A 10819-nucleotide genomic window follows, 5' to 3' on the forward strand; every position below is an offset into this window, starting at 1 on the left:
ACAGGGACAAGAGGAAGGACAGACAGGGAAGTGCTATGACAGGATGTAAATGGGGACAGGTTGGAAGGAAGACCCCCCCGGGAGAGACTGGAGGGTGCACGGCCCCCCAACCCCCTCCCCGCCCAGGCGCTGCGCCCATAGCTGTGGCCCCTCGTCACCTCTCAGGTGGTTCCGAGAACTTGGCAGTGCTCACAACACCCTGCCAAGCGGGCTGTTACCACCCCTTCCGACGAGGGCATAGGGTGCAAGGAGGCACCTGGGGCACACGGTGAGCGAGTGGGAGGGACCTGGCCTGGCCTGGCCACGGGGCTCTGAGGCCACGCTTTCCCCCGGCCCAGGCACAGAGGGCACACAGGGTGCAGGAGCCCCTCCACTTGGCAGCTGCTCTTGGCTCATAGCTCCCAGGGGGACGAGGGACCTGGCTGTGTTGGTCAGGGCCCGAAGCCTGGGCAAATGGGTCCTGGGATTTCCTTCTGTCACATAGCCCAGCCCCTGGGAAAAGGACACAGAGCGATGGGTGGGGTCCTGCTGCAGACACTCGACTGTTTCACGGCTACTCCATGAGTTAATCCTCAGCACAACTGAGACGTCCATTAAAGAGCAAGCAAACTGTCTCACAGGGCAAAGGAAACCAAGGCTCAGAGACTGCAGCAGCCTGCCCAAGCTCACACAGCCACCAAGAGGGAGAGCCTGGGGGGAGGTGCTGGTTTCTCCGCCGCCCTGGGTGGGGGAGGCCTGAGGTACCCTCCACACAGCTGTTCCCAGGGAGCCCAGTGAGGCAGGTGGAGAGGGAACTGGGGTGAGGTACCCCTCCCAGCCTCCTGCCAGGTGTAGCTTGAATAGGAGCCCCAAAAAGACATGACCACCTCCTGCCCCCTTGAACCCGTGAACGCGCCCTTACTCGGGAAAATGTAATTAGTTAAGGATCTCAAGATGAGATCATCCTGGAGGAGGGTGTGCCCGGAATCCAAGGAGAGTGTCCTTATGAGAGACAGAAAGAAGACAGAGACACAGGCAGGAAGCTGTGTGACAATGGAGGCAGAGGCTCGGGTAAGGTGGCCAAAAGCCCAGGGATGCCTGGGGCCACAAGGAGCCGGAAGAGGCAGGGAGGACCCTCCCCAGAGGCACCAAGGGAGGCAGCCCTGCCAGCCCTGGATTTTGGGCTTCTGTCCAGAACCATGTGCGAGTACGTCTCTGCTGTTTTCAGCATCCAGTGTGCTTCCCAGGACGCTGACACACCAGCGAGCCCAGCGGGCTCTCCTGAGCCTCAGATGCTGCCCTCCAGGCCGTCCCTGGAAAGCAAGGCTGACATCCCAGAGCCCGTTTTGAGGACGCCTGTTCGGGGGTCTTTGAGACTTTGCCACTTCCCCAGCTCTTCCCAGTAGGATGGGCTGTCACCAACGGCAGCAGGAGGAGGGGGTTGCAGACTCACATTTTCCATGATTTATTTACACAGCAACAAACCCGAGGACGCAGCCAGGGCCAGGAACGGCTCGTGCTGACTCCCCACCCACACCGGAGGCTCCCGCCGTCCGACCCCGCTGTCCCCCAAGGCCTGCCGGACGTCCCCACACGCTGCCCTAGGAGGCGTCCCTCTGTGGGGGACGCGCCACTGCGGCAGTCACCTGGACTCTCCAAGCAGTGTCCGCAGCAGAGGTGACCGCGTGGCTCAATGTCAGTGACCAGTTCACAGTGTGCTTTGCACTTCAAACAGAAAGCAAGCTTGACACGGGAGTTGTTGGATGTTTTTCCTTTAGAAACCCAACATCTAGCTCTTAATTTTTACCAAAAAGTATGTCACGCTGCCTCGCGGGGTTCGCACGGAAGGGAGGAGTCCCCAGCGAGCGGAGAAAAGCACACAGCACAGGAGGCTGCGTGGGAAGTTCCTGGAGCTCAGCAGGAGCTGAGGAATCTTCGGTGGACGAAGTCGGGTGGGAAGCTGGCACTTTCCAGCAGCAACGCGCCTCCTTGGGGTGGGGGGGCTGTTGAGGGGCTGTTAGGGGCCCGAGGACACACGCACACTGCTCACTCCGCATCTGACGTACCCAGAATGGTGACCCCACCACGGCAGCCAGCCCCCAGTGAGGGCGCCCCACCACAGGCCACGCCACTGCCAGGGACAGCACAGGGACGACCTCGCGCCCTCCCCGTATGTCACAAGGGAAACTGAGGCTCAGAGAGGTTAAGGACCTAGCCCAAGTCACACCGCTGGGGGCAGTGTGGCCTCAGCCTGAGCTCCCAGACCTCGGTGCACCAACAGTACCATGGAAGCCACGGGACACATGCTGTGACATGACCCCAGCCCCTGTGTCCACATGGCTGTCAGAGCAGCAACCACATGGAGCTGAGGTCGTCTGACGTTCTTGCAAATGAGCCGACGAGAGAAAAGAGACAGGCCTCCCACACTCAGCGAGGGTGCGGTCCTCAAGCACACGGGGCCATGTGTCACACCATCCTCGGGGTGCACGCTGGGCACAGCCTGGGACCAGGACAGAGAGCATGCCTGCCCCCCTACCCTGACCCTGCAAACAGGTGGTGCTCCATGCTGGAAAGGTCACACGTCACAGTCCCACCGAGCCCGAGGGCTGTAAGTCACTCAGGCAACTTCTACCAAAGACGCAGCTGAGATGGGCTGTGGAGCGAGCCCAGGACTGGGGTGGAGGGTCAAACACCTGGGACGAGGCTGGGCCTCTGTGTGCACAGAAAGTAACGTTAGCCTTCAACGCCGAGCCACTTTCACGAAATGAGTTTCAGTTGCATTCTTTGCCCTAGAAAATGTTTTCACTTTGCTGGATCTTGCAAAAGTTAGGCCACTCACAGGAAAAACAGATGCCGCCCCGCCTGGCGTTGTTCCGATACCGGTATAGAGGTGGACTTTGCCGTCACGGTGTCAGCGAGTGGGGGACACCAGCAGCACGGGCTGTACGTCAAGAAGCTGGCGCCCCACTTGTATACTTTCTGATTTCACAACAGGCTGTGGTTTTAAAGAACAAGTTCTGGTTGGGTTGGTGTTCTTAGAACGAATAGCTCATTTTCTAGTGCTTTCTGTAGCAACACGTGGGGAGCTCCGCCACCATCAGAAACAGCTTCAAGGGCGTCCCTGTTCCCTGTCAGCACCGTGAGAAGGCAGGCGAAGAGCCGTGAGAAGGTTAGCCATCGCCAGAAAAATTGTACCAAACCGTGGTGACCGATGAGAAACAAAAAATTACCACCAGAAATGTTTTCTGGCTGATAAAGACGATGATGATGACGACGACGATGATGACAATGATCACGGAGGAAAGTCGGGCTGGGAAGTCAACCCACCCTGGGTTGCATGCCAGCTCTGGCAGCTGACGTGGGCTGGGGTGGGCTGGTCCCCGCCATGTGCTCTCTGCCTCGGTCTGCTCTCCGGAAGACGTGAGCAGCCGACGCAGCCCTGAGTGCTTGCAGCTGCCAATGTTCCCATGTGCCACGTGTCCTCTGTCCTTCCTGGAGGGAGGATGGCGGCACCTTCACCCAGAGGGCCCAGCAGCCCCCAGTCCCCAGGGGACGCTCACACTCAGGTCGCCCCCACCAAGGGCCCTCTGCTCACAGTGGTCAGTGGAATGTATGGCATCTGACGGAGATTTCTGTGACTGAAGCTAGAAGCACACGCGCTTGTGTGTCAGACAGCTGTCGACAGTGACCGGGTGCTCATGTGGTGCCCAGCCCCGTGCGAGCGCTTCACACGCACCAGCTCACCATGAAAGCTGGTGCAGCAGGTCCTGTCAGCACCCTGAGGGCAAATGAGGACGCTGAGGCAGGAGGGGCGAGACACGGGCCTGAATCCAGGGCTGGCGGGTGGAGGGACCGGGCACAGGGTCGGCAGCCAAGGGGAGCCTAATGCCTCGCTCTCCTGGCAGGTGGGCTTGAGTCTTGAGTGTCTGACCAGAAGGGTCAGCTTCTGCCCCACACACTCCATGATTCGTCCCTAGGCCACAGAGTAAGTCCCTGAGATGACCTGAAACAGGTGTTTCAGGTGGCAAAGTGAAGCATGTTCAGCAATTACTAACGGATACAGTGACGACAAAACTAGTGGTATTTCTGCTGTGGCTTAAAGCTGTTACTTATTTATTTTTTAAGACAGGCACGCTAATACCTGTTGCCAATCTACTTTTTTTCTTTCTTTTTCTTCTCCCCAGAGTCCCCCGGTACATAGCTGTATATTCTAGCTGTAGGTCCTTCTGGTTGTGGCATGTGGGATGCCACCTTGGCATTACCTGACGAGCGGTGCCATGTCCATGCGCAGGATCCAGACCAGTGAACTCTGGGCCACTGAAGCGGAGTGTGAACCCAAGCCCTCGGCCCCAAAGCTGTTATTTTTGACATGCGATTCGATAAAATGAGAGTGAGACCACGTGGGAGGAAGGCACTTCCTTCAGAAGCCGCCCGAACTGCGGGGCAGAAGGTCCGACCCTGTTTCTCCTGCAAAATCTCATCTGATGGCTTGTTAGGAGGCTCCGGGAGCTGTCAAGGAGGATCCCAAGCTTTGGAATGCAACAGGCGTGGGGGCAGACCCGGGCTCTCTGTCTCCAGCTCGGACAAGCCACTGGACCCACTGGAGCCCGAGCAGCCAGAGCCCAAGGGGCATTTCAAGTGCCCCCACCGTGCGTGCACTTAGAAGGGTGGATGCCCCCAAACACGGCCCCCAGAGACGGAGACAGGGACGCAGACAGGGATGCAGCAGCCACTCCATCCCCATCTTGGTGCTCTTATCCAATCCTCTCCATGGCCACCATCACCGTCCTGCCCAGACTCTTACCTGTCCCTCTTCATGGCCACCACTGTCCTTCCCAGGCTCTAATCCATCACTCTCCGTGGCCACCACTGTCCTGCCCTGGCTACTATGTCCTCTGGCCTCTGTCTGCAGCCTTTTTTTTCAGAGTAGCACTTTAATGTGCATGGTCATAACAAACATCACAAATCCGAACCCACTGGCCGCTCTCTTGCTCAGAATTGTCTCGGGGTCTCCCTGGCCCTGAGGACACTGGCGCTCTACCGAGCACAGACTTTCCTCGGGGCCCCTGCGCCCACTCGTTCCTTGCACTGTGACCTCAGCTGCAAGGCCACTTCCTCAGAGGCTGTTGCTGCCAGCCAAGCCCCCAGCGGGGGCCACAGAGCTCCTGCTTCTCTGACCAGCCTCCTGCCGGACTTGTGGGTGGCCATCCCCATCCAGACTGTACAGCCCATGAGAGCAGCAACCCAGGTCTCAGTCACCCTCACAGCCTGGCAAGAGCTGCACAGAGACACGCCTAGTGCCCGTCTGCAGCTAACGCGGGAGCTGCATAGGAGCAGGACTCTGCCCGGGAAGCCAAGGGCCAGGACCACGCATGCTCTGCAATAAGCTGCCGCTTCCCGGGCCAGCTCTCGTTCCCAGGTCCTTGTGGGGGCAGGGCCTGCAGCTGCTCCCTGCGTGCACAGCAGGCTTGCAGGGTTAACTCTGCGCTCGGCCAGGAGACAATCACACCAAAAGGAGGGGAGCATGGAGACAAGGATGCTGACGACGGGCAAGACTGCGACAGGGACTGCAGGAAGCGGGGAACGAGGTGCCTGGGGGCAAGGGCTGGAGGGCTACCAGGGTAGGAGAGGCACAGGGGCTGGAGCAGCTGAAGTGTGAAGAGAGCTGGCGGAGGGCTGCTGGTGGGCGGGGACGACAGGTGAGGCCACAACCAGAATGAAAAGCCTGGCCCGTGCAAAGGCCCAGAGACAGCCGGCATTGTGGACCATGAGCAGGACAGCCCCAGCTTCCTATGACGAGAGCCCAGTCCCAGGGCGGCGGGTGGGAGCTTCGGGGCCCAGCGAGGCCAAGGTGGGACCCCAGAGGCCTCCTCCTCTTTATCCTTAGGAGAGGAGAGAGTCAGGGAAGGAAGTGGGCTCCCGCCGTTTCACCTTTGGAGTCAGTGCCTAGCTCAGTGTCAGGCACAGGCAGATGCTCCACGGATGAATCAGCGAATGAATGAGGGACAAACCCACACGCTGCCTCCAGGGGTCTCCAAGGCCACTGCCGCCACAACGGGAACCACCAAAGCCCGCCCAGGGCACAGGGCACCTCCTGGGGTCGTGACAGAAGCAGGGACAGCAAGGGGCACACTCACCTGAGGAGTCCAGGCAGTCCTCAAGGCTGGGCACCTCGAACCTCTGGCCAAGGATGTCGGGGTAGGCTTCCAGAAAGTCCACAGTCTTCAGAGGGCTCTTGCAGTGAGCACCACCTAGGAGCACACCCTGTGAGCTGGGGGGAGCCAGGGGACCCCACGCACAGCCGTCCCGGAGGGGAGACCCTCCCGCCCCATTTCACGAGCTGGCCAATCACCACTTAAGAACACCTTTACTTCCTGCAAACACATAGTACATCTCGACAGGAGGGCTAACGCCACGGGGCCCGAGGGCAGCTCCCCGTCTGAGTCCAGGGGCTGCCGAGAGAGCGGCGGGCTCACCTTGGGCCCGGCGGGTCAGCAGGCTGAGCAGGTAGTTGCTGGTCTGCTGCAGCAGGACGTTGTTGTCACCTTCGTACGTGCAGTTCGGATCATTGTCATCTCGGAGGTGGCCCAGCCGGTTCACTGCAGTGAAACCACAGCGTTCCCATCAGGTGGGGTGCACGGGGAGAACCCCCCGCCCATCTGGGATCTCAAAGTCCCCGGCCCTGCCTGACCCGATGAGGCACTCCCACCCCGCTGAGGCCCGGCTCCACCTCCCAGGGGCCTGTGCACCCCCCACCTCTGTAAAGGCCCCGCTCCATCCTTCCGGATATGGGGGCAGCTGCCCAGTAAGGCTGTCAGGGAGGTCAACGGGCGGGTCCCCGTAAACACTTGGGTGGTGCTGGTGCACAGTGAGCACTCGAGACAGAGTCACTGTCAGTAGCATCCCCACTGTTATCATGAGCTCCGCATGGGCCCCCGGCAGAAGCTCCCTGGGGGCAGGGCGGGGGAGGGGGGCGTCACTGAGAGACCTGGAATGTTCTAGGGGCTCACTGTCCGGGGGCTGCCCTTCGTCCTTCTACAACTGAAGTGACCCTTCTTTTCATGCAGAAAATTTCAAATATCCAAAGACAAAGCTCCTTTCCCTCTTGTGGTCTCTTCTGCCAGTTAAATAACCCACTTCCTTTGCATATTTTATAAGGGATGCTTCCCAGACCCTCCACCTCTGGGTCTCCATCCTCTGATGGAGAAGGTTCTCCCAACGTGAGGCTGGGATGGGAAAGGGCTGGGACTCTGACTTCTCCCACTCACACACTGCCAGGAACAGAGCCCCGGAGGGTGTGAGATGTTCTGTAGCAGCCACGAGGCTTGTGGTCACCTATGACATCCTTATTGTTTTCGCGACTTGCTGCCCATGCCATACTTAGACTACTGAGCGTGAGGAGCTGGGAGCAACTTTAGGGAAGTCACTTGCAATTGACATTTAAACCTAGATAAAGGCCTTATGTTTAGTGTTTTATATGTAATGACTCTTGGTTCAGTCATGTTGTTGTCTGCAGTGCTGCATGACTCAATTTCCTTATTCTCAACTATTTATAGCGTCTCTATGAGTTATAACAACAAACAGAAACTACAAAGAGCGTCGTGTGGAGGACAAAACCGGTAACTGAGTGACTGATGCAGAGCCATGGTCACCCACACACCAGTGACGGAGAGAGGCGGAGAATGGAGGAGCCGGGGTCGGGGTCGGGATGGGGGGGGCGGCACTGCCCCTGCTTGAGCAGAAACTGGGGTGGACCCTCACTGACAGGATGCTGTGTCTACAGCCCATCACCGGAACGCTCAAACTCGGCAAGAGCCCGAGATGCTTCTGTTGGTATGAGCTGCCAATAAGGTTCCTGCCCGTGCTGCTGTTTCGAAGGCGTGAGTGGCCCTCCGTGCGTAACCAGGTTCTACCAGTCGGTTACGGAGATTAGCACAAGGAGTTCTGCAGGTAAGCCATGTGCCCGGCACCGTGCTGAGCACTTCCTGCGTGTGTATTCACTGAATCAGGGCAAGAACGTGCTGTCGTATCCTATAACCATCCCCATTTCATAGACAGAGAAACTGAGACACAGCGGGCGTGGGTAGCCTGCCCACGGCTGTGCCGTTAGTGAGCGGCAGAGCCAGGATGTGGCCCTGGCCACGGGTTGCCTGCTACCTTACCCGTACACCAGCTGCCCAAACGACAGCCAATGCCAATGAAAACCAGCTCTCTTTGTCTAAGTTTAAGAATTTTTCATCAGAACAAAACTTGGTGCCAGTCTACTGCCACGTCATTAACCAAAACGTCACGATTCAAACGAACAGATAATCTGCTTTTTGCTCTGGTTTGCAGGAGGCTCCTTCGCACGGTTTCTCCTCACTGTGTCGTTACCCCCAGATCTCGACTGAGGAACGTGGGGCGTCAGAAGCGGAGGGAGCTGCGTGGGGCCGGGGCTGGCACACACGTCCTTGAAAAGGCCGGAGAGCAAACATCTTAGGCTCCGTCACGACCCCTCAGCTCTGACTGCAGCACAAACACAGCCACGGAAAACGCGTAAACGGATGACATGGCCGCGTTCCAGTAAAACTTGATTCCCAAAAGCTGGGGGCAGTCACAGTGTGCCGACCCCTGGTCTTGAGCCACCAGGAGTAAGGACAGGAAAGCGTCACATGTTCTCCAAAACCTACTGGCCAGGTAGCCGTGTCCTCCACACGCCTCTCGGCATTCCTGAATGCCCCGCTGGGCGGTCCACGAGGCCAGGGGCTTGCTGGCCGACGCCAAGGCGTGGATCTCACGTCCGAGCTCTGCCTTGGGAGAGGGAATCCAACAAAAGCAAGTGAAAAGAGGCTCTGACACCAGAGGTCAGGGGCCAGTTCAACCCTAGCGACAGAGGCCTGTCCTCCAGTCGAATCTGGGACACTTGACAGCTGCAGAACAAAGAAACCCTACCCTATTTTAGTCTAAAAACAGGATTCACCTAAGAATGGACACATTGTGGTACACTCAGACAATTTCACAGCAACGAAAATAAGTGGACCACAGCTTGTACAGCAGATAACCCCCAGCCAGGGGCATTGGGCTGGTCGCAGAAGCAAACCTAACAGGAACATACATTAGGACTCAGTTTACACGAAGTTCACGAACGTGAAAACGAGCAACGTGATGTCTAAGGTTCCCACCGTCTGTGGTGAGACCACACAGAGAAGCAAGAGATGACACAGTGCTGAGACGCTGCCCCTTGAGGAGCGACGTGGGGACGGGTCCCAGGAGACCGTGAAGGGGGGTCCTTCCCAGTCGACTCCTCAAGGGTGCTCTCCAGCCAGCGTCCTGGGCCTTCCACATCTTACAAATGTCTTTCTGCTTCTGCTTGACGTTTAGGAGAAAGAGACACACTCACACCTGCTAAATAAGATAGTGCATTTTACCAGGGTTTTCAACTTCAAATAGGGCTACTTTTGGGTCCTACTGCGCCTGGGTTAAACCACTGAGTTTCAGCAAAAATAAAGCATGATTACACTTTGTAACATTATTAACAGGAGAATAAGTCCAATGTCAGCTGGCAGAAGTTTCAATGACTCACACTACGGGGAAAAACACCTTTAACCCCTTTGTTCCGGAGAGGGGTCCCTAGCAGACCCGGGCAGACCCATTTTGCTCAGCAGCACGCCCTGCTGGCCATTCCCCCCATGTTGTCCGAGCCTCTTGACTCCTGTTTATGCAGAACAGTCAAAATGTGCTAATTTGATCCAGGCTCTTTAGGGTGTTGTACAACCCAATCTGCAGCATTTTTAATCTGTTTTCAAATGCATTTCTCGTGATTCACATCTCACTCCTGCCCAGGAGGCAGCGTGAGGGGCTATGGAAAATCAATTTGTAAGCCGTCAATACAGAAATGAGCAAAGGACTTCTTTTTACGTAGTCGCTGATCTCAGTGGATCTGCACGCTCATTCCTGGCACTAATCCTTAGCTGTCAACTCGAATCCCGTCAGCTGGGTTCAGATCTTTGAAGGGTTGTTTACAAAAGGATCGAACCATGAAATCTACTGAGGGGCCAGGAACGAGGCTTTTGCAAAACCATCATGTTCTCAAAAGGAGAGCAACAGCTGAACTCACAGCCTGGAATTAGGAGTCCTGTCAGCACATCCTTGAGAAACAGGGGTATGGACACGCGCCCACACTGCTCACATCATCACAGCGAGCTCCCAGGGGCCCGAGGGGGTGGACGCAGCGAGGGAGTACGTCAGAGCCGCATCCTGGACACCAGCAGCCTCACGCTGTTTGAAAGAAAGGCTGCCTCGAGCCGTCCAGCCCCAGCGAGTGTGAATAGCCACATAAATGCCGCGGAGAAGACAGCGAGCTCTCACCTGCCTGGCACTTGCGTCCTTGCCCAGCCAGCCTTGCTGAAGCTCCGCCAGGTCCAGGAAGAGCGATTTGGAAAAGTGGTCTAAGGCGTAGGCAGCTGCCAGATACGGGAGGAGGCGCCATTGCTGCAGTAAACAAGACACTCGCGTAAATACACCCCAGGGCCTCGGGACCAGCCCACCCTGCATGCCGTGAGCACCAGATGCGGGAGCGTGGGCGACAGGACTTCACTGCTCACTTTCCCACTTAATGTCTCCTGGTCCCTCCAGGAAACCGTGCCCCTGACGCTCTCAGCTCAGCCCGTTCTCCCGCCCATCACCCCGACAACCACGCTCAAAGGTGCAACTGTTCCCTGTGCATCTCCCTGCACGCCCCTGCTGCCTCCTGTCCCATCGAGGTGACCCCTGGAACGGAGCGAGCACGGGTCCACACCCCCACTGCCTCCTGTCCCATTGAGGTGACCCCTGGAACGGAGCGAGCACGGGTCCACGCCCC

The 10819-nt window shown here is 57.7% G+C and overlaps 1 protein-coding gene and 1 long non-coding RNA gene across 4 annotated transcripts in view; both read right to left on the reverse strand.

The window, feature by feature from the left end:
- ACOX3 (acyl-CoA oxidase 3, pristanoyl) overlaps positions 1 to 10819 on the reverse strand; it is a 52668-nt gene that overhangs the window by 15129 nt on the left and 26720 nt on the right. For all 3 annotated transcript variants that reach the window (XM_046656142.1, XM_046656140.1, XM_046656143.1), the window contains exons 10-13: positions 10327 to 10449; positions 8649 to 8769; positions 6456 to 6578; positions 6117 to 6230 (exon numbers count right to left, since the gene is read on the reverse strand). In XM_046656142.1, the coding sequence (XP_046512098.1) occupies positions 6117 to 6230; positions 6456 to 6578; positions 8649 to 8769; positions 10327 to 10449 (481 nt within the window). The remainder of the gene's footprint in view (positions 1 to 6116; positions 6231 to 6455; positions 6579 to 8648; positions 8770 to 10326; positions 10450 to 10819) is intronic.
- LOC124237018 (uncharacterized) lies at positions 1429 to 6103 on the reverse strand. The gene is made up of 2 exons (XR_006887914.1): positions 3575 to 6103; positions 1429 to 3471 (listed from the first exon to the last, which is right to left on the reverse strand). It is a non-coding gene; the product is annotated as an uncharacterized LOC124237018 (long non-coding RNA).

Source organism: Equus quagga, chromosome 3 (assembly GCF_021613505.1).
Source record: "Equus quagga isolate Etosha38 chromosome 3, UCLA_HA_Equagga_1.0, whole genome shotgun sequence".
In the NCBI taxonomy this organism is placed as follows: Eukaryota; Metazoa; Chordata; class Mammalia; order Perissodactyla; family Equidae; genus Equus; species Equus quagga.